The 24,206-nt window shown below is 38.6% G+C and overlaps 2 protein-coding genes across 4 annotated transcripts in view; one reads left to right on the forward strand and one right to left on the reverse strand.

The window, feature by feature from the left end:
- Positions 1-104: 104 nt before the first annotated feature.
- wdr61 (WD repeat domain 61) lies at positions 105-7,123 on the reverse strand. The gene is made up of 11 exons (XM_034686179.1): positions 6,989-7,123; positions 6,601-6,658; positions 6,454-6,481; positions 5,484-5,589; positions 4,936-5,108; positions 3,072-3,220; positions 2,525-2,618; positions 2,171-2,264; positions 1,947-2,039; positions 1,543-1,621; positions 105-362 (listed from the first exon to the last, which is right to left on the reverse strand). The coding sequence occupies exons 2-11, from the start codon at positions 6,610-6,612 to the stop codon at positions 273-275; spliced, it is 918 nt and encodes a 305-aa protein (XP_034542070.1). The 5' UTR covers positions 6,613-6,658; positions 6,989-7,123; the 3' UTR covers positions 105-272.
- A 3,317-nt stretch (positions 7,124-10,440) lies between these two features.
- Positions 10,441-24,206, forward strand: part of crabp1a (cellular retinoic acid binding protein 1a) — a 28,088-nt gene continuing 14,322 nt past the window's right edge. Inside the window, exons 1-2 of one of the 3 annotated variants that reach the window (XM_034685849.1) lie at positions 10,441-10,754; positions 15,595-15,773. In XM_034685849.1, coding sequence (XP_034541740.1) covers positions 10,685-10,754; positions 15,595-15,773 — 249 coding nt within the window. In that variant the 5' untranslated portion in view covers positions 10,441-10,684. Of the gene's footprint in view, positions 10,755-15,311; positions 15,386-15,594; positions 15,774-24,206 lie in introns of those variants that run through there. The other 2 variants (XM_034685848.1, XM_034685851.1) reach the window with 2 other exon arrangements.

Here is a 24,206-nt window from a genome sequence, read left to right on the forward strand (position 1 = left end):
CTCCCCTGTTTCAGAGCTCAGTGCTTGATTAACACTGAAATTGATAAACAATACTTTTACCAGAATAAATCAGAAACATGAAAATGATGCTTCAGAAAAAGAAATAGAAAACAAACCCTTTTATTTGACCGCAGCGGGCCAGTGCAACAAAAAAAAAAACCTTATTATATTTTACAACTTTAACCCCGCCTCCTCCAATCATCAACTTCAACTGTACGATCTGAATTAACAGCTGCCTCGCCGCCTGTAGCTTGTGCCATGGACTCCCTCCATCACATGGGACAGTCGTAGATGTGGATGGCTCGGTCGTCGCCGGCTGAGATGATCTTGGAGCCGTTGCTGTTGTACTTCACGCTCCACACCTGAGAGAGGAGACGATGAGGAGGGATGTGAGATTTGAATTATATATAAAACCTTTGATTTGATAACGAAGTTTGGAAACTATTCAAGTAAAAATAATAGTTACATGATGGACTGGACTAAGGCTCACACTTGCATTCATTCTCATATGCATACAAGATCAAAATGGAGTAGCTTTAGTTGTGTTCTTTTGGGTTTTTGCAAACATTGTAACAAAATGCTTCAGGTTTTGGAGTGCTCAGACACAAGGAAGTGCAAAGAGAGAGAAGATTTTAGCAGACAAGGGCTGAAAATAGAGCTGCAATAATCAGCAAAATAAAAAAAGTAATAATAAATAAATAATATTTCAAAAAGTTATAATAATAAATACATAAAAAAATAATATTTAAAATAAGTAAATCAATAAATAATGTTTTTTAAAACAATAAATAAAATAATAAATAATATTTAAAAAATAATATGACATAAAAAAAAATAATATATATATAATAAGTAAATAAATAATATTAAAAAACATAATAATTATAATAATAAAAATAAAATAATATTAACCAGCTAAATAAACAGAGTTCTCAGCTGCAAAAAAAATCATTCAGCAACTATTTTGATGATCAATCCAGGATGCTGAACTCTCAGCGTCTCTGGAGTTTTGGGAGAAGTATCTAACAGACGTCTCTATGGGAAGCAGCGATGATCACTTCCATAATCTGTTGACATTTTGCAAACTAAAGGATTAACTGTGAAAGTAATTGGCGGATTAACTTTAGGTAAAAATGATCATTAGTTGCAGATCTCACTAAAAGAATGTTATAAAATCTGAGAGTTATTGGCAGCGAGTTGTCCCAGTAGATCCGTGGCTTCTCAGTCATCTCATGATGAGACACAAAACGACATGGCAGAGTCAGCCGCCTCTGATCTCCTCGGAGGAGCCGTGCTTTCAATTAGAGGTTTAGCTGGAAAAAAAGGAGCAGCCTCCCCACAGGCGCCTGCAACCAGAGATCTAATGACAGCTGGGATTATTGCTTTATCCCGAGCTGAAACACCAGAACCGGGTCATGTGAGAGACATTGGATGTATTGATTTCCCCACTTAACACATCAGCACCTTCAGCAGGCGTCTTTCCTCACTTTGGATCTGATTAGAAACACTTTAGAGAGGATGATTCGGGATTATCTGTGTCACCTGGTCTTGGTGGTCGAAGAACGTGTTGATGCAGGCTCTGGTGCTGGCGTCCCACACCTTCACGCTCTTGTCCGATGAGCTGCGAGCAGAGAGAAAGAACATGTGATGTGTTTTGTGTTGTCTGGCTGACCTGCTCCGTTTATCTTGGCACTGTGAGCTGGAAACTTTGTCTGAAAAACAGCTTCAGACGATAACTGTTTCACACACCAGGAGCGGAGGCATGGGAAAGCAGACAGAGGGAGAACACGCCCAGCTCTCTGATGTTCAGTGAAGGGCAGGTTCTTAATATTACAATACATTTTTAAAGGAAGTGGTCTGCTTCAAGTCTGTAAATCTGGGCTTTGAGGGTCAATACCACCGTTTAACTACAAGTTCTAAACATCAGCACAGAACAAATGTTTTACCTGGAGACAAAGTGAGTGTCATCTGGGGAAAAGGCGACATTAAGAACCCAGGATCCGTGTCCACTCAGAGTGCCGGCCAGGTTAGCATGTTGCCTACAAAACAAGAGCAAAAAAAAACTCTGATGTGTGTGTTTTGGGCATCGTTATCACAAGCATTTCCTTCAGAGTTAAGTTATTTATATTAAATCAATCAAACTTTTCCACAAGCTTCCAGCTGCACTCACACGTCGTATATTTTGATGTAGCCGTCGTCGGAGGCGGTAACCAGCAGCTGAGAGTCCGGGGAGAAGGTGAGGGATCTGATGGGCATAGCGTGACCTAAGGAGGGAGGAGACAGTCACTCTGTTTTAGCTTCATGGCTGCAGCTCAAGGATCATACTGAAACATTTTGTGTTAAATGTATTCAGTGTGTTTATGTTGTATACTTTCACTTACATTATTCTGTATAGACCACAAAATGTTTACATTTTTCTTAATCTGAATTACAAATACCTTCAGCCTGTTAAAACCAAAGTGCTAAATCCATTAGTCAAAAGAAATGGCTCACTTATTTTAAGACGATAAATAACTGAACCCACCTTCCAGTGTATGGAGCAGCTTTCCAGTGGCGATGTCAAAGATGTTGATGATTCCATCGATGGCTCCACTGGCCAAATATTTCCCATCAGGGCTCTGAAGGGCAAATAAAAGGAGGAAAACCAGTTCAGCTGTTGGTTATGACTGCAACTTTCAAAATGTGGAGACGTGAGTGCTAAAGTTTTGTTAATCATTTGGATCAAGAGTTCAAAGACAGGGGCTAAAACCCTTTGTCTAATTGAAGAATTAGATGGCTCCACTGGCCAAATATTTCCCATCAGGGCTCTGAAGGGCAAATAAAAGGAGGAAAACCAGTTCAGCTGTTGGTTATGACTGCAACTTTCAAAATGTGGAGACGTGAGTGCTAAAGTTTTGTTAATCATTTGGATCAAGAGTTCAAAGACAGGGGCTAAAACCCTTTGTCTAATTGAAGAAACACACAAGGACAATTCTTTAGAACGTCACAGCACTGAGCTCTCAGTCTGTCGGGACTCTGAGCTCGAGAAGTCACCACTCAGTCGACCAGAATGACAATCTATGTTTCCTTACGTAAGCTATACTGAGGATGAATTTTCCTCGAGTGTCCAGAGAATACTCCTTCTTGCCGCTTTCCACACCAAAGATGTTGACCTTGCCATGATGGCTCCCCGTGGCAATGTATTTAGAGTCTGGGGAGAAGGCAACCGACCATGCATCGACTGGAGAGAGAGCAGAGAGACAGAGGCAAGGCTGAGTACATTTAAGAGACACTTATTTTAAAGGAGTGTTATTTTATCTGGGTACAGTATGGCTGTGTCACTCAGATTCAAGGATTTTTGTGTACAGCTGTCTTTATTTGTAACTGTCTTGTCAAAGCAAATCAAGAAAACACAGACTTCCTTCTGCCCCAATGAGCCAATCTATTCTATACACTAAATATTAAATCATGAATCCAAACTTCATGAATAAAAAATGTTTTTTACATTGACAAGAATCCACATCCACTTAAATACAGTACATCAACAGAGGGGAAGAAAAGGTCTAAAGTCCACTGACCCAGACCACCCACTGTGTGAAACAGAGCATCACTAATGGGAGGTGACATGGCATTTAGATGAAGTACAGCATGGATCAAGATACACAACCAGAATAACACACATTTGTGGGTGTGGGGTCTCTCAGAGGTGAGTTAAAAAAAAACCTCACTGTGCCATACTGCCGAGCAGGCGAACCATCAGCCCCCTGAAGGTTTGTGTGGAAACTAAAGTAGGTGAGGATATTCTCTGTAGTGACCTTATTTCAGTGATAAGAGCCTGACGGAGGAACACTCAATATGACAGAGAGAGCACGTTCATGAAATCTCATCTGAATCAAGGAGCCAAGCTTTTAAAATGAGTTTGCTGAGGAGCATCTGGTATTTACTCCAGGGGGAATTTTCTGTCTTTATAATCAGCAATATCCATAACAACTAAATGTAGCCAAGTGTTCACCTGCTCTGCAAAATCTGATCATTCTGATGAAAATTATGTCTTTTATGACGCCATCTTTAAAAATCAGGTTTCCAAAAAATGCTAGAAAATTGTGTAAAATTACTCATTCCTCATCATTTTTCATTTTTACCAAACAAAGCTTGAATAACCTGAAGATATTTAGTTTATTATCATATAAAATACACAGCAGCAATACGCTCTAAAAATCAAGAAGCTGTATACATTTGGAGATTCTTTTTTTTTGTTTTCCAGTTTCTTGTGATTGGCTTGAGTGCTCCAAATGTATACAAGTGGTTAGAAACAGTAGAGAACTTTTACTCGATGGAAAAAGTAACTTATAGAATAAATAAAAATGAAAAGCTGCTTCAAAAAAGACGTGTTTCTTTCAAAGCAAAGACAGGGTATGAATAAATGTAATGTTATGTGCCTGTATAAGTATATGAAAATAAAGAAGCCTATGTCTTTTTAGATTTTTTTTATCTTAGTTTTGATTATTATTATATACCTTCCTTTTTCTTTTTTTGTTTCCTTTTCTTTCTATCTTTTTTAAAATAGAATTTACTTTCTGATTTTGTATGGGTGGAGGGTCACAAAATGTTATTTTTATTTTAAAAAACAATAATAATAATCAAGAAGCTAAATTTATTTGTTCCATAAATTTGCTTCAAACAGACTTTGTTATAAATCTATAATCAAATAATTTTTTGCTGACTATCAAAAATATTTCACCAATTTTGTCAACCCTGGGAATTAAGTTATTTTCACCCTCCTAAAATTAACATGCTGACAGTAAGTGGAAATATTAAAGTCAGTTTGATAAATCTCTAAATCATTTGATAAGTTCATAGTACTTGTGAAAAGTATGATGTTATCTGACTGCAGCATGGCTTTGTTCTGTTCTACCGACCAGTACATATTAATGTTGCTTTAAGGTCCACTCGTACCTGGTCCAGCATCCATGGACTTGATCTGTTTTCCTGACTCCAGGTCCCAGAGGCGGATGTGAGCGTCCAGGGAGCTGGAGGCGGCGATGGCCCCGTTGTGACTGATGTCCACGGACACCACGCCCAGCTGGTGGCCCTCCAGAGTCCACTGCAGCTCCAGCTTCTCGTCTGACCTGCAGGTATGGAGTGGCAACCAGATTATTCCGCCGTGTCAGCCCAAATAAACTCAACTACTTCTAAGCCAAGAGACATTTCTAAAAAACCTACAGTTCAACTAAATACACTATGATTTAAAAGAAACAGTCCAACCGAGGTTGTTCCTGTAGCACATTAAATCAAAAAATATTTCTAAACCTCTTGTTAATAAAATGTTAATTAATGTGAATTAAAAAATATTTCTAAATCTCTTGTTAATAAAATGTTACAAATGAAGACAAACACACTAGTACAATATCAGGGTAGGAAACAGTGAAATCTGCACACTTGCTGAAGTTCTACTGTCATGAAGACAATAGAAGACAAGACATGCAAATTAAAATCATACTCACCATTTCCAGACTTTCACCATATCATCCAATGAGCCTGTGACAATCGTTTCTGTCCCATCCGCCTCACTTTTCCCCCACGCTGCTGTCCAGATGGCATCATCGTGTGCTGACGGGAGACAAACGCATGTTAAACCTCCAAAGATATAAACAGTGCTGAATGGACGAGTATTTCAAGTACAAGACTGGATGTTTATTTTTGCTATTGTCAATAGACCTTATCAATTGATTTGATACTTCGATTCAACACACTTTCTGACTTCACTACACTCCCAGGGGTTCATAGGTGGTTTGGGCAAACTCCTCACTCTCTTTAAGACCCCCTTCTCTAGCATAAGTCTGTGGTCCAAACCGCAAACCACAAGAACTGTTTCTTCTCCTCATACCCACCTGACTCCACCCCCACCCACCCTGACATGACACTCAAAAACCACCATCATCTTATTCATTCCTGCTTTATTACAGTGTAATTATTTCTTATTATACTATTATGCATTCTTTATATACAATGCTGTTTACCTTTTTCTATTTAGTTCCTTGTCTGCAGAAATACTTCTGCTTCTGGCTTTCCACTTCTTTATTCTACCTCTATATAAATGGATTTTGCACCAAAACATCAACACAAATTCCTCAAATCTGTAAGCCTACTTGGCAGTAAACCTGATTCTGTAACAACTGATACTCTAAAACTTTTTCTTTTTTAAATGTATTAATAATATTTATAGTTCTAGCTTTCAGATTAACATAACATTTTGGAGCACAAAGAGGCTCAATGAAGCAGACAAATAATCTGTATCAGGGCTTGGCTAAAGGTACAATGCCAGCTGTCTGTATTTATCACAAGTTATGTGTCATCTGAAGTGTCAGGTAGGGTTTGTAAGAGGTCTGAATGAGAGGACTCTCATAATAAGGCAATAACATACAAAAATATGTAGCTGCACAGAAAGGTTAGTGTAATAACAATGTAACTCACCGTGTTCTTGTTTGAAGAGGATGCTGTACTGAAATCAAAACACAGACTTACAGTTAATCTTTGATTCATTTATCCTGAAGCTATGGAAATGTTATATTCAATCCAAGCTAAATGAATTGTTATCATAATTATTTATTTTTTACTTACTTGAGTGCTCATGTTTTTGGTCCTGGAAGACTCCTACAGCCAGGTGCTTTACTTTAACCTGAACATAGCATAGAGAGCGTTAGTTTAACACAATAAGGCATGATCAGATCAAAAACTGAACCCTCAATGGAAAGATCGATGTCAAGGAAACAAAGAGTCCTTCTTCATTAATAACTTAAAGTTTAAGCAGCATGTTTATGAAGTTAAATGCACACAAAAACCTCATTCTAACTATGGCTAGCAGAACTAGCTTCAGTGATAGCAGGTTGGCGCTGCTCAAAGTGCTGTTTCTGTTCACTAAATGAAGAATCCTCGCTCACTTTAACAGACTCACTGTACTAACAACTCTATTAACCATGTAACTATGAAACAAAATGTGCAAACGTACCTTAAAATATCCCAATAAAGACTTTTGTTAATTTTTTGAAGCTGGATGATTTACATGTGAGACGCCATGACAACATTTAACGTCACTTCCGCTTTACTTCTTCTTCGTTTATTTTGTATAGTTTGGAGAATTGGGTTTGAGCTCACGAGCGCTACTAGCGGTTCAATGGAGGAAAGTATTGTCAAAACTATTTTTTTGAGTCGAAATTGTATTTAGAGTGATTCTCCCTTCAAAAATAACACTTGCAAAATCATACATTGCCAGATTAGGTTAAGAAAAACTTAAGTTTCAGTTTGAACCAGTCATATGGTTGAGAGGGAGAATCAGCATGGAGGGCAGTGTCACAAATGGGAGCATGAAGTCGACAGGCAAATTTATGACAATAAAAAACGTAATATATAAATTACTTTATTAATGATTCATAATAAAGTTATTAACTGAATCTCACTTACAGCCATAGTATAAAAACAAGAGATGCACAGAATGCAAAAGCATAACCAGTTCCCAATTTATCCTGAACACTCATTCTAATTTTCACGATGTGATATCTTCCTCTCATTCTTAAAACCTATTCTAATGCTTTTATTAACTTATCCATTTTTAATTATTTATTTTTTATTTATTTATGTTATCTATTTACCCTTGAAAAACCTCTCAACAATGATTTACTTGTCTATTGTCCCACCAGTTCATTCTGTTTAATTGGCATGTATTCCTTTTAACCTCTTGCGTTGCATTTTGTTTTGCATTGTTAAAATTCCTCCTCCCTGTCGTTTGAAACTTTTGCTGTTATTTGAACCATGCTTTGTATGTCAAAGCACTTTGTAAACATTTGTTTTTAAAGGTGCTATATGAATAAAGTTATTATTATTATTATTGAATTAAGATGAGATTGGTTTCCTTCCTTCTGCAGTGCTATGCAAGTAATAAACATGTGATTCAGTTCCCTCTGCATTGCCCTTCCATTTGAAAACACATGATACAGTTATATTACGTTAGACATAGATTTTAAACTGAATGCATAATCCATTAATTCATTACAGCTCTCTATATTTCTATAATGCTGATCAATTCTTAATAACCAGACTTAATCATAAGCGTTAGCAACATTACTTTTTTCTGGTGAACAACTGTAGAGCTGCAGAAGCTTATGATTAAAATCTACAATGGACTGGCTTATTTAAAAGGTTTCAATGACCCTCACATAACAGTATGTTGGTACATTTTAATCAATGTTATGGAGTAAAAGCATCCATATGAACACTCAAGAGTTTTCTTCTACTTTCAGAACTGTACAATAAATATGAGGTCTGGATCATAACCTGCTCTCCCAGCCTCAAGAGGATGAGGATGAAGAGGAAGATGTCTTTTTTGCAGGCACTTGCATGTTTGTCTTTTGTTTGTCCTGCAGGCAGTAATGATCATCGTGCTGCTATTTTTAGCCAAGTGTTCTCAGGGCATTAACGATGGTGGGTAATGAACCTTATATTATGGCATTAGCTGCATGCTAAAAGCACAGAAGTACATTTCCTGTCATTATTTTTGAAAATGAAGAGCTTTGAGAGTAGAACATCATGAAAGATTCAAGCTTCTTTATAACATTATATCACAACTTGCATAACATAACATTGCACAGATATTTTTTTATACTTTAAACTTTATACTTTTATACTATACTACATGTATAGCTGTGACTGGATACTGTCATTTAAACACAACTAACAACAAACACGGTCCAAAACTGCTTAATACTTTAAAAATGTCAGCTCCTTATGTGATTGTCATTTTCCTTCTTTTGGCCTTTAAATGATCAGTCTAACATGATTATGGGATTTGGGCTTGGCGCTCTGCGTCAATGGAAATAAAATGACTAATCCATGAAAAGGCTAAAACTTCTCAGCAGAAGAACCAATTTCTAAGAGGTTTTGAGTCATATAAATCCCACCCCTGGAATAACTTTTTGATACTCAACCCACTTCAAAGTTAGGACTCATATTAAAAGTCACTTATAAACTAGCAGCCTGGTCAAAGTGATACTGTTTTGACAAAATAAAATAAAGCAGCACATTGCTTTGGTGCATACAGATCAGGTACACTGTGTGTTACTGAGAAAGACAGAACATTAATCTGTTCATGGGAAAGCACTTGTCAACAAAGGCACAGAAGAAGTATCATTTTGATAGGCAGAAACCTCTGGTAATACCAAACTCTGTGGTGAATGGTGATCCAACCTTAGTCTCTACAAAATAATGGACAGAACAACAGATACCACAAGTGAAGTCAGAACTTTTAGAGCTCCCTCTGGTGACTGGCCTCAGTATAGGTCATAGAGCCCATCTCCTCCATTATAACAGATGGAACATGACCCCTCGTAACATTAAAATACAAGTCAAATATATTTTTCTCAAACTAACTTTCTGTCATAGCAGTACATTATTTTCTTATTAATTGATAAAGGTAATATACATATACATGCCAGGATTATGAAATAAATAGGGACAGTGTTGGAATGAACAGTATGAAGGCGATTGAGTAAATGAAGGTGCCTGACCCTCGGAGGGAGGCATTAAAAAGTTTCATGGCAACAGGCAGCAAGGACCTGTCCAGAGGGGGGGCAGGGGTGGCATTAGCCCCCTGTTGAAGTCTTATTGGCTCTTCCAGGTGCCAACCATAAATCTAAAGCTATGATTGGCTATTTGCCTTGTCAGAGGCTAATGTTAAAAGTGGCACCCCGAGCCAACCCCCTGGACACACCCCGGCATTTGTATAGGTCTGTGGATAATAAGTCAACCATGTAGAACAAATCAGAGCAGAAAGTGGTCTGAAAATACACCAAACCTAAAGACAGAAACAATCTGAGTGAAGTTGTTGGACTGTTTTCTGAAAGCTCAGAGCAGATATGATCACGCTTTACAAAATAATACATAATTAATGTAACAGGGGAAAAATGTGTGTACAAAAACAACCATTTTCTTTATTTATACCTCAGAATGAACAACAACCAGCATCCAGATGATTTCATATTAATGCATTCAAGCAACTCTTTGTTCTAATTTACTCAAAGTTTGAATATCTCTCCACACTGAATGTTATATTTCAAGTACACTTGTAACTGCCGAATAGTAGTTTGGCAGTAGAGTTTGATTAGGTTTGAAGGTGAAAAGAATAAAAGTTTTCAGAAATTCACAAACTTTATATCATTTAAAAATATATATATTTTAAAGTAAGTAACATGATGGATTCATAAAATATTAAAGCCTGTGACCCTGAGAAGCTTTGTTTTATATTTTCTTCAAAAATAAACTTTGAGTATTAAATACTCTCTTAAAGAATGTATTTAGTCGTCTCAGTCTTGCTCCACTGTATTAATGGGACAGAGCTTTCAAGGGGAGGGACCTCCTCTGACTCCCATTAAAGACAGCAGCTATAAAGGAGCCAGAGACAAGATTGCAGCCGGCACACTGAGACTCACAGTCGCAGCAAGAGTGTGTGAAGACAAATAAAAGATATAAAAGAAACACTCTGAGGAAACAGTTGGGTGTACCAGTGTGAACGAGAGGCTGAGAGGAGCAAAGGGAAGGAGGAGGAGGGTGAGAAAGAGTCCGAGAGAGACAGCGGGAAGAGAGGACAGAGAGAGGCATCACAGCGTGGAACAGGTTCTTCTTTCTGCAGCACTTACACTCATCCTCAGCAGACATGCCTAACTTTGCCGGCACCTGGAAGATGAAGAAGAGTGAGAATTTTGATGAACTTCTCAAAGCCCTGGGTAAGCCCTCTCCTGCCTCTTTTCTCTCCTCTCTTCTCTCTCTCTTCCATAGCCAGCTCCACATCCCTCCCTGCATGAGGTTGACTATCCATCATGTCCATGTAGAAATAGGCTTTTCTTGTTCTTTGAGACCGGCGTGCCCACTTCCAACATCATGGTTTTGTTTTTGGAGAGGCTCCCTGGGAACAGAACGCAGAGCTCATTGGGGAGATGTTGCTGAAGGGAAATCCCTCGGCTTTCCAGGAGATATGAAACACTGGATGCTGAATTCCAGCCTAAACAGACGTGGTATTGTTACACGAAAAGAGGAGGGGGGCACAACATTATTCATGTAAAGCATTTAAGTAGGGCATGCATTAGCAATGCCAGGGGAGGTCTCTGGGGCCTGGTGCTATTCTCTTGTGTCCGATCTTTTTTCATTCTTTTCCACCCTCCTTAGTCTTAGCTGATGATTGTGATGGTTTAGATTTGGACCACTTTAACTGGGTCATTCAATTGTGTTGCAGTGTTTGGTCACACCGGCACTTCTGAGACGGACAGGGCACCAGCCAGAGGGTGGCTGTCTTTAGAATACTGTAGAAATCTAGAGGGAGAAGTCCCACTGAGAGAGCAGGGAGCTGCTGCAGAAACTCAGACCCATAAGAAAAGAAACCGGATGAATGTTATAACTTTTCAGACATGAATGTCACACACATGTCACCTGTTTTAGTGCAGTTTAGAAATGTTGAAAGTGTCAGTTTGTACTTAGTAAAGCTAGAACAATTGACAGATTAGTTTTGCATCACTGCAGCGTGTAAGCTTGATGCACATGAGAGGTTTCTTCTGTCTCAGAGAGCATATTTGTCTCGGAAATCCTCTGTTTTGTGGTTGCAATTGTATTACCTTTAATTCTGTCTAACAGTGCATTATCTTAAGTATAAGGTTGGGGATAATCTGCATTTTACAAGTCAATAAGAAATCTAACTAAAGGATTATTCAGCTCAGAGGTATTCCATTCATTTCCAAAGCCTGGTCTGCTGTGAGTTACATTAGTCCTCTGTGCCACAAGTCTGAATTTCTGTAAAAAGAAAAAAAACAGCCTCTTCAGAAAGTGACAGTTTTGCCCTAGCAGACATGTACCTGCCTGACGCTGTACCAGGAATTGAGATACATTTGAATAAATCCCATATGCACAGTCCTGCAGCTGTAAACAACACCTGTGTTTGTCTCAGAGGGTGAAAACTGTCCCCTGAAAATCAAGGCTCAATGTTCCTTTTTAGTACCTAAACAGGGAAACTTGTTGAGCAGTCAGGAGATTCAGAAGTCCCAAAATAAAAAACAACATACTACAGCATTACAGATTGAAAAATCAAATGAGGTCCAGACAAAACAAATTACAACAAAACATCATTGATAAAAACTGCTTCCACAGAGACCCACTCAAAAGTTAAAAATAACCTTGTATGGTTTCAGTGCAGCATCATGTGTTATTAGCTGCTCTATTAAATTGCTGCTTGGTTTGACAGTCCAAGCTGTTTAAAAAAAAACGAGTCTACTTTTTCCTAAACATCATTATTTCTTTGACCTGTGATTAAACTCTTATGTCCTCAGATGGAATCAATACACTCTGGATTGAGATCAAGAGTATTGGAAAATCAGTGGTTGGTTACCGAGAGAAATGGAAAGGACTTTCAGCTGCATCTTTCACTCAACAGTTTGTGTAAGACCTGAAAATCAATAGTGAAGCTGGCACAGTCCATCCTTTAACACGCTCACTTCACAGTCAGTAGGTTTTACTCCATAAAAAAAAAATCTTTAATATTCCAGAGATGACTGATAATATTCAACTGAAGAATGTGAGAAAAACTCAAAACTGTCCTTTGCAATGTATTGTATGAGTGTAAGGTCTTTAAGGTAAATATCCCTCCGCTTGTACGTCCAAGAAGAGATCAGTCACTCTCTGAAGTGTATACCTCACAGTATCCAAATATGCCACAGCCAATCACTCATTCATTCTTACATATGTTTCAGTCATATGACTAGCGAGCTACGATGGGCAACTACAGTGAATTCCAGTGCTGCAGGGCCGCCACTTTCCATCAACGTCTTCATAATCATTAGAGGTTTCTTCAGTAGGAGAGGATTGTTGGACTCGGGCTTCAGATAGAGGAGCAGCATGCTGAGTGAACTGAACTGTACAAACTGATCAGGATCACAGTTTGCTAATTGAGATCAAAGAATGAAAAAATGCTGCACAATTCATGACCAATTTTATTACTGAACCAAAATCTGGATTTGGACGAGTTAATAAGTTAAAAGGTGGGAGAAGTAAACAAACTACTGAAGCTTAAAGTGCAGCAAAAGAAACCCTGGTTTCTCAGTGAACATGTAGTTAAAGTGGTCCAGAAATGTGCGCTTATCATCCTTCTAACACCGTTTTGGACGGGCGTGTTGCATAACATTTTTTCGAACAATTAAAAAGAAGAGAATTAAAATTTAAGATCATGTCAGATTTCCAAAAGTGAGTACAGACGGTTGGCTCTCTGATGCTCATACATATTTTATGCTAAGAAAACACATGGCGTGATCCCTCAGATCATGGGTGGGGTCGGGTGTGAGCTGTCAAATTGATGTTTTTCTGCATGGGTGTTGACCAAAACAACACCACAGTGATGTTGGACAAAGACGATCGATCAAAGCTAATTAAAGGCGGATGAAAACTTAACAGAAATAAACACTTCATCTTATTAAAAGGTTTTATGTCTTAGCTACTTCCAGTGATGGGAGAAAATAAAATAAAAGATGGAGGACCTTGGCATGACGTAAAGCCAGATGGCCTCGTAGTGTCAAACTGGGCGTGCCAAAGTGTTGCCACAAATTACGGGCACTGCCACATGCAGGATCATCACTCTTAAAAACACCAGACAAAAGAAGCGCCAGCACTGACCTACCCAAGGGTTTGCTTTATTCCTCTGGACATGTCCAAATAATCCCTCATACAGAGCTCAGCGCCAAAATACCTCAGATTTCTTTCAGTTTGGGTAAATAGTCAAGGCCTCTGTCAGAGCCACAAAGCATTTATTGTGCCTTTCTTTCACACAAAAACATTTCTGTCATTCTTTGTTAAATTTTAAGCTTAGGAGATGTTCTGGTTGACCATTGACACAGAAATACAAGGAGACATGCAGACAGCATGAGCCCCTGTATTTGAGGTCCGGAGTCTGATAGAAGCTGGCATGAGGGCCTGCAGAGGTCTAAATGTGGGTGGGGTCGAGGGGTAAGACTGAATATAAGAGACAAAAGAACAAAGTGGAAGATGGCTTAGTGCAAATTTTATCCACAACGGAACCAAAAAAGAAGCCAAATGGTGCAGAGCTTTGTTGTTACATTTATTTATTTTAACAGACACACATGTATGTTTGATTTTGTTGCAACAAAAACAAAAGGACACCAGTTCCACTACGTATATAGATCTTTTCTCTTAAATTATACACTTGTATTATTTCTTCAACATCTGTTACTGATGTAAAAAGTCTAAAACATGATTTATTAAACAATCAATTATATCGGCATAATATCAGTGTTAGATGAAAGCTCACAAAGTTTTATAGGTACCAGCAGATATGACAATTACTGCTGATACATGTATGTCTGGCTGATAAGGTGATGCATTAATAATGCTCATGCAATGGAAACTTACACGCCTTAAATGAGCTTTAGCATGTCCCCTGTGTGGAAGTATTTCGAAGTATCGGAAACAGACGACAAAATAGCTATTTGCAATGTTTGTAAATCGTAGGAGATGGAAGGAGGAGCAAAACAACACGTCTTTTACACTCCCAGTTTAACTGTGCCTCTAAAGAAGTGTTACCCAAACAGCACCAAGAGTTTCTGAAAAGTAAGAACCCAAAACAATGGTGTCAGCGAAACCTGTCAGCTGGCTCTAACTCAGTTATTCAACAAAGCTGAGAAAAACAGCAGCAACCACCCAGAGGTAAATGAGCCTAATAAGGACAAATTAATTGAACTCATTGCTCTCAATAAGCAGCCTTTCCAGCCTTTGATATACAGGAGCGTGCCTATGTTCCCACATATCGGCATCTATAAGCTCTGCTTCAGCCTCAACCCTTTTCAATCAGCCTATTTTATTATTTCTTGTTCATTCATTCATTCATTTACTATAAAGTGCCTCCAAAAAATCTTGTGGGAGGATAGAGCTTAAATTGAAGGGACATATTTTGAAATGTCCTAGAAATGTGGGAACATAGGGATGACCCCTGATACACTTGGAGACTACGCTATGCCTCGCCAGATGTAGCCTTACCTGAACTGCAAAAGCTTCATCTCCAGTCAGGTAGAGAAGCTTCTCGGTAATGCTACACATAATAGCTTCACTACCGACATCTGGACATTGAGTGTTAGTCCTGTCAGCAGGTTGAGGCTAGCTGCCCAATAGATTGACCACATGTAATCTACAGTGATTTTTTGTACAGAATAAGTTCGAAAATATTGGCATCGGCAAAAATCTAATATTGTCCATCCCTGTCTGTCTGTCACCAGTAACAGGCTTCTTTAATAATAACCTCAAGATACCACAAGTAGTATATTGTAAATCATGAAACGGCACTGCTTGGTTCAATTTAAACTACTAAGTAAGTTTACTGCCAGAAAAGTCAGCATGCTTTTAGTATTGACTCAACTGCAATGATGAACAACCCTGAAAATACACAAAGAATATTTTTTATAACTTTTCTACATAAATCTGTGACTCATCTTAACTCTTTTCCAAGTAAATGTCAAAATAAATCTGGTCATAAAAACTGATACTGACGTGTTTCTCCCTGGGCTTGTTCCTGGTCAGGAGTGAACACAATGCTGAGGAAGGTTGCTGTGGCAGCCGCCTCCAACCCCCATGTGGAGATCCGTCAGGAGGGAGAGAAGTTCTACATCAAGACATCCACCAGTGTTCGCACCACTGAGATCAACTTCCACATCGGGGAGGAGTTTGACGAGGAGACGCTGGATGGGCGAAAGTGCAAGGTAGAACTACGAATGAGTGTTTCACATTGACTTACAACGTACTCATACGCTGTTGAAGAAGTCACTCGTTTCTGACGAGAATTTGGGGATGTGATTTCTTTCCCTTTCATTATGGTGAATAATTTTTATCAGTGAAAAAGGTTAATTCAACAAGTCTTGGAATTTAAAGTGTACTTATATATGTGGTGTTGTGGGGACTCAAGTCACAAAGACCCAAAGTAGGGACTTGTCTCCCATGTGGACACAAATATACATTCTCTAAAGGATTATGTTTATAAACTTACAGATGATGGTTGGAGGATGTTTTTGTCAGGGCATGATTAGAGAGTTAAGTCCCAGTGTTCAAGTGGCACATGTGGTTATGCTTCTATTATGGAATATTTGATGCAGTGTCCTCCTATGATGCCAAAAACAAGAACAGTGTGTTGGTGTGTGTGATGTATTTAACACATTGTAAGGAAAAAAAACATCAAACTCTCACCTGATAACAGAAAAAATGTCATCAAATAAGACTCATGATACAAAGACAGCAGGGACTTGTCTCCTAGTGGCTTTAAAAGTCTATAGTCCCCTGAAGGGACATAAACAAACTTCAGTGTCAAGACTTCAAATTTTCAATGGAATGAATGGATGAAGTTTAGTTTAAGTGTTCAGATGTGGTTTACTTTGGTTATGGTAAATTCAGAGTAAGTCTCAATGAAAGTCTACAATGTCCTCCAACATGCCTGGAAACAAGTATGAGTGTTTGTGTTTTTGTGTGTTTGTGTGTGTGTGTGTGTGTGTGTGTTGTATTAATCGTGTTATGAGGACAGAACGCCGTCCACCACCTTCTGCCAAGAGATGGGGTGTCAGAGGGAAATTAATGGAGTTAGGAATTTGAAGTTAGGAAAGGTTTCTGAGAACATTTTCAATATCATGACTCAGATATTTGCAGAAACGAGAAACTGTGTGTGCAGACAGGAGCGTTGGGGTGACTCAGTAAAAACATCTCAGCAGAGCAGCCTCTGTATTAACTCAGGAGACATCACTGTGATTTTTACATGTGCAGATATCAAGTTAAAAGCCTCTTACTGACTTCTCACATCATCAGGATAATCTCCGTGTTTGAGCATATTCAAGGTCCACCAATCTATCAGTATGCTATTGTTGCAGAGGGTTGAATGAAAAATGTATAACTCCTTGCAGTTTCATCCATCTGTATCACCCTCACGTCCGTGCAGTTGGATTAAGGACAGCTTGAGTTTCTCTTTGAACCTCTTCGATCCCGGAGGGGAGTTCTCACATATTCGCTGTCAGAACGACTTCACAGGTTGGGAGAGAAGGCAGAGGTGATTTTTTTTTTCCAGAAACATCAAGGTTTTAAAGGTGGTTATAGTGAAGCTTTTAATTCAAATTAATACCAATCTTATATTGAGAAATAAAGGAAATCAATCAGAACTGGATACTGATAATAGAGCTTACGTGATGTTCCATAAACAGAGCTAACACAACAGACTTTATTTCCTTGTTTGTTTGTGTGTTGAGCCATATTCAGTTTTATCCTGTCTATATTGTCTATATAAACACAGATCGAGTTTGTGTCTCACTTCAGATATCTTGGCAGTTTCATCAATAAGTCTCTCTCTCTCTCTCTCTCTCTCTCTCTCTCTCTCTCTCGCTCTCTCTCTCTCTCTCTCTCTCTCTCTCTCTCTCTCTCATACACTCAGCAGCTGGTTAAAAGATTAAAACTGAAACTGTTTTTTTATTTGCTGCCTTTCGTTTGAGTCTTTAAAGAGACTGGCTGCTGCCACCATTATGTCTGTTCTGGATTACGGTGATGTCTGCCTCCTCTCATGGCTTACACACTGGACACTGTGTATCATGGAGAACTGAGGTTCATCATTAAAGCTCTCACTCATCACTGTTTGATAATGAACGTTCTGGTTGGTTGTCCTTGTCTGCATGTAGACTTAAAAACTGGTGTACTCTTATTTATACGTTTGTTTAAGGTCTGCTTGCTTCATACCTTCCAACCTACATCAGATAGAAGAGTACAGGAACTTGTAATCTTCAGACTTGAGACCGTTTCTTACAATTGTTCCAAAAGTCAGAGCTGAGATGGGAATAAGGCATCTAAGTTTCCTGCTCCCTTTACTTAGAATTAATTACTAAACCAACTGAAGATAAATGAACTGTTCTCATTGGTTGATTTTAAAGTGATGTAAAATGACTTGGAGGCCAGCATATCTGGCTGTAGATGCTCTACTTGATGTATTTATGACTGTGTCTGATTTGGACAAATATTTCCCATTTCATTTAGTTATATCCTGTATTTTTATGAGTCATAGTTGTGGATTTTGCATGAAGGTTGTATGAAACTTGCCTTTCTTGGCCAGGGCACTCTTGAAAAATAGATCTTTAATCTCAATGATTTTCTCTCTTTGTTAAATAAAGGTTGAATTTAAAATAAAAACAGTTTCTGTGACAGGTTTCAAAAACACACCTGTAATTACTGCTCATCATTGTTGACATCGCCCTTAAAAAGGAGACAAATTATGAAATTATTACTTCACTGTTTGGACATTTTGCTTAAACACTTATAGGACTGCAGGAAAAACAAGTACAAGATAGTCATAAAAATCTCTAAGGTAGAACAGGGATGTAAATATATAAGCTCTGATATACAGGCTGGGTTCTGTTACATGTAATAAGAGTATATTAGTTTCTTAAACACACCTGATATGATCTCAAAACTGAGGCAGAAACATCACCTCTGTAATAAATATGGAGGGGGGAGAGTAGGAAGAAGGAGACAAGGCTGCTTGATAACTTATAAACATACAAGGATCGTGTTGAATTGAAGTCATTCAACATTGGCTGACACTTTCAACTTATTTTGTTTCACAAACATATTTATGTAAAGAAGGATTCCAGTGGAAGAAGTTGCATCATGAATTGATGTGATTTGCATATTTGAGGACATGTTGTGGTAAAAAACCTTTGAACCTTCACAACTCTGTTTCCCAAAGAGTCTGAGTTCAAAGGGTTTGCGTCAGCTGCTCTTGGCATCTTCTTTAATTTAATAATTTACCCACAAATTTTATTGCACTCACACGAGTTGAAGAGAGTCATGGTTTCAAAGCTGAACAATTTAGAGATAATAAGTCACAACACAAACATGTTGCAACTGAGTCAACCAAAGTAACAAGATATCAGGCTTTGATGATACCGAGGCGGACATCTGGTTATCGCTCTCTGCTTAGCAACAAGAGTCTCAGCTGAGGGAGGGAACCGTCTGGTTTGGTGTAAGACAAGAAAGCAAAGCCAACATGTAATGCAGTGTTATCCTCTCAACATTAATGGACTATAAAACATGTTTTTAGTAGCAGTTACAACTCATTACAGTCTCACAGTCTGTAATGGAGCTGGGTCTTTAATGATTCAGGATTTTTAAGAATTCATCTGAAACTTTTTCTTTGAACTTCTTCAGAAGAAATAAAATTCTGGATTTCTTCTTCATGGGAAAAGCATAGTGTTTGTAGATGTTGGAACATAGGGAGGCAAAAGATGGATGGAACTTAAATGACTGAAAGAGTGAAACTTCTTTGTAGTCAGGTTACACTGACACAGGGATGTGTCCAGAGGGTTGGTAAAGGGTAGCATTGCCCCCCTGGAAATCTGATTGGCCATCCCATGATGCCACTACGAAACCCTAAAGAAGTAGAGTGGGCTTTTTGTCTTGTGAGGAGGCAGGACTGGTGTTAAAATCAACTATCTAGTCTGTGTTGAAACACAGACTGTTAGAAGCCATATTTTTATTTAGATGTAGCATGTTTTCTTTTGTGGGTACTTTCATTTGTAGAACAATATCACATGTTTTTCATAAGATAGGTGTGAAGGAGAGGAATCAGTCTATCAAAACTGACATGTCGACTTCTGAACGCTGTCTATCTGTTAAAAACACATTTATGGCAACTTTCTGACAAACATCTTTTTAAGTCCTTAGAGGGTTTATATGTTGGCACCCCGTTGTGTTACAAAGTTTCAAGATTATATGCAGGAATGCATCTGTATGAAACTTTAATGGTAGTAGTTCAAGTAGATCAGTGGCGACAGAGAGGGTAGATAAATACAATTATTTCATGAGTGTGTGTACTTCATGTCAGCCCTCCTGTAATGCCGAGGTTGTTTGACACAGGATTACAGCCAGGTTCCAGCAAATGGGGGGTGATATAACCTTTCAGCCCCAAAAATAGATTGATTTATGTATAGAGCACATCAATCAAGACCACGCCTGGGACGCCTCATGATGTCCCGACAGGAAGTCTAGCATGTTTGATTTTTCTCTCTTTCATACTATACGATGTGTTCTGTCACAGAAAGCTCTGCACATGCAAAAGTCACAAGCATAATCAAACAAAATGGCAAAGCAAAAGAAGAATGATTAAGTTTGTACCTCATTGTGCAACTATGAGACACAGGAAAAGTTTATCAAGTTATGGCAACAACATCCCGGCCTTTATGACTTCAGCATCCCGGTGAGTAACAGCTGTTAGCATTTCTGGGTGTTGTCTAGCCTCTCTTCCTTCCACTGTCATCATTTCAGTCATGATGAATGGTCAGGTACCACAGCTTGGTCCGTCAGGTCTGTTGTCAAGTCACAGCACTAATCTGTGGCTCTGTGATCAGCTAATCTGACACAGTGACCATCATGATATCAGCATGTCAGTAGGGGTGAGCCCGATTAAGGATTTGCTTAGTTGAATCTGATTCATCAGATTTTGCCCATAGTCGACGAATAGTCGAATGTTTGTTGTTTTTCCTTATTGACCCAAAGTCTGCATGATGGTGACCACATGACAATATTACGCATAACCCTTAGCAATTAAGAAATTCGTAGCTTAAAGTAAAAGGGACAACAGAATATTATAAGTATAAGACTTAGATTTTTTAAATCTATATTACACGCAAAAACATCAAGGTGATGATGGAGAGAAAACTCAAATAAGGCCACCATCCATTAAACATGGAACAATGCGCCATTATAGAATAAGGAATCAGGAGATATTTAAACAGTGTTCACACAGCGGAGAGCAGCACTGTTGAGGGTAGTTTGTCCAACTTAAGGCTAAACATGTTTATAATGTTCAAAATCAAACCTGAACCAGCTAAAGGGTTTTTAAATCTCTTAACAGAACCTTTTAAAACAGTCATTCATCGCGTCTTTGTCCGCTTGAGTCTTTTCAAACTGTACGTGAGGAAAACCATCGTGTTTACAGGCAGAGGTGCGCTCCTTGCTTTGTTGACTATAAATCCTGTCTATGAGAATATCCTCTCTGATGGCGTGGAGGTGGATGGGATGCTATGGATTGTTTTTTGAGGCTTCAGACAGCTTTGGGTATCCGTCCTCGTTCGTTTGGCCCCGTACAGTTTTTTGTGTGGTCCGGTAATCCTTGATCTCACAGCCCTCTTCATGAAGCTGCTCCTCATCTTCATTACTATTTTTAGGATCATCTGAAGTTTTATTTCCTGACATTTTGAGCTACCATGAACGTAGAAAGATTTAAAGGCCAGCTGAGGTACGTCTGCTCCACAGGTCCCGCTAAATGGTCCACCTTTAATTACCAGGGGAGATTTAATTACCACTTTAAGGAGATTTAACACTGCAAGAGCTGTTTTCAGAATTACATTAAATAAGTCTATATTTATATAAAAATAGGATTTATGAGACACTATTTTTACGGGAAACAGGAAAATAATGTAAAATTAGACATTGAGCACCCCCATGGTTTGAATGGAATGATCCACATTTCATATGCAAATATTCAACTATGAGATTGGCAGTCGACTAAGGCGCGTTAGAATGAATCGTCGAATATTCGACTATTTGGGGTCACCCCTACATGTCAGTGGTCCAGTTGGTCCACCCCTGTCAGAAAAGTGTGGACGCACTCCTGCACCTACCATCCTGCACTCGTACCATCAATATATACACACTCTTCTTCATAGTGAACAGGCTGCAGTGTCTGTCTTTGTGTATCGGAGGAGAGTTGCACAACAGATGCAGGATGCAGTTATTGACAGACACAGTGAGACATGTCAGTTTCTTCAACCTCTGGGTGAATCTGGGGTATTTGTTTGACATCTTTCATGTTTTTAAAACCCAAAACTTTTCTAGGTAGAAAATGTTTCAAGACCAAAATAATCCCAAGACCTGATTTCTGAATGTTTGGAGCAATCCTAAATCCATCAAGGGAGAATGGGGTTGAAAGGTTGTAAACTTTTTACTAAAGTTTTCAAAGTGCCTTAAAATATCTTGTGGGGGGATGATGCATTTTCATCTTTTGCTTGTAGAACATCTTTGACACTCGAGTTGAAGGGCTGAGGCAATTTTAGAAATGCCTTACTTCAGAGCAGATCGCTACATTTTAAAGACAATTACTTATTATAAGCCAAAAGTTATTATACGGCAGGTTTGATTAAAGAGTTTATATCAGAGACAAAAAAGCTCCCATCATTCAATTATTCCAGGTATGTAACCTGTTAGAAATTACAACATTGCAGCCAACAACATGTGAGGAATATTGTGAAATAAGCTGAGTCACAAACAAAGAAATCCACTTCACAGAAGCATTCTTCTCACCTTGCTTTCAGGCTGCTGCTTCATCACACACGAACACTCTTAACAACAAAAAAAATCAACCGTGGCTGTCCTCAATAACTGATACAAAATGGAAAATTTGACGTCCAGGAAAAGCAGTCTTGGGCAACAGAAAGCTGTGATATTCATGCCTGTGGAGGAGAAATATTGGAAAAATGTGTAATTGCATGTGTGTAGGATGCAGAGTCCATGACAGGCGGCCAAAGAGACAAGAAACCTAATACATCTCTCTTCTGGAGAGGTTTAACACTAAATCCGTCAGCGTTTTTGCATCTTGATATCAGTTTTAATCACATATGTTACCGTTCTGAATTTGACATGGTTACTAAATGACTATGCCTACCATTTTCTTATTGGTTGGATTAACATGTTGCAGTCAGGGCGAGCAGACATGACCTATTTCAGATTCCAGGAGACAGTGTTGCTCCTTCTGTCTGTGCCCTGGGGCATGCTGGGTACTGGGCAGGGCTAGACAGCTCTCAGTATGACTGCTGGCTACATGGAGTATCTGTGCTATGAGGCTGACAGGCTGAGTTGTCATTACACATTTACCCGTTTGGGTTTGACCATCAGTATGAAAACATTCGCCTGCAAAGCAGTTTCATTTATGATACAGAGGAGTTAGTAGATTTTTCTTTACTTGAATCTCAAATATCATCTCAGTAAGTAACTCGTGAGCTGTGTTTTAGTCGGCAGTATCAAACATTTTTTATCTTTAAGTTTTCTGACTTTCAAGAGTTTTACTTCTGAGGGTCAGACGGAGGGCAGATCGCTGCTAAAACAAGTAAACAGTAAATAAAGCTGCAGACAGAGCGAGGCACAGCTTGACTGAAGATGATACCAGAGAGCAGAGTCCTGAATGACTTGCTAAACTGCATTATGACATATAGCATCCAAACAAATCTGCATTTTAAGGGAAGAAGCACATGTAAAAAGCACCAAATTAACATTAAAGGTTGTGAATGTGTTAGCAGACACTTACCTTGTTACAAATCTAAGAGACACATGGCAACATTAGAGGTTGTATAAAACCGTGATCTGATCAATATAGGACTATTAATCACTCTGCTGTTAGCTGTTACCAGCTCTTGGGAACCGTATTTGGATATTTAGCCGACAAATGCTTTGGTATGTTCACAAGCTAGCTATTTACTTTGTTTGTGAACCATCTGGAGTCATCAATGCTTTTACCAAATGGCCAAATATCACAATAAATAATTACTGAATAATCATACTGAATAACTACTTGAGGTTGTGGGACAGAAAACCAAACATCAAGCTATAAGAAGCTAAAATGTGACAGACCACCTGTTAGCCATTACAGCCTACACCATCAAACTTACATGCAGGACAATATGATTGACTTCATAAACTGATGTCTCTGTAGGAGCTAAGACATTTTTTTACTGTTTTACCTGAATTTGAGCATTCATCCTCTTTTCTCTGTGAGCACAGGATGAATCAGGTCAGAATGTCTGAGACCTTATTTCAAGCATCATCCAACTACCAAAATATGGTTACATCAACATGTCTGGAAAACATATAGTTCTTGTAGCAGACATAAACAAACAGGTAGCCCAATAACATGGTGCATGTGTAATACATATAAACAACATTTGCCATGCGCAAGTATGTCAGCGTTTCCCTAAACTGTCATCTTAGCTGTCCACACGAAAAAAAGACAAATCTGAGTTTTCAAGAATCTCAACGTTGGAAGGCGTTTCTGAAAACATGTTTTATGACCTAAAACTCTGTTTACATGTGGACTTAAGGCCAAAACAGAGAGAAAAAAT

This window comes from Notolabrus celidotus, chromosome 6 (genome assembly GCF_009762535.1).
Source record: "Notolabrus celidotus isolate fNotCel1 chromosome 6, fNotCel1.pri, whole genome shotgun sequence".
NCBI classification, from domain to species: Eukaryota; Metazoa; Chordata; class Actinopteri; order Labriformes; family Labridae; genus Notolabrus; species Notolabrus celidotus.

Excerpts from the sequence above, each read along its gene's own strand:
- wdr61 (XM_034686179.1), bottom strand. Across the intron at positions 2,619-3,071 it reads TCATCCTCAGTATAGCTTAC|AGCCCTGATGGGAAATATTT; the intron begins GTAAGGAAACAT and ends TTTGCCCTTCAG. Across the intron at positions 363-1,542 it reads TCTTCGACCACCAAGACCAG|GTGTGGAGCGTGAAGTACAA; the intron begins GTGACACAGATA and ends CTCCTCTCTCAG.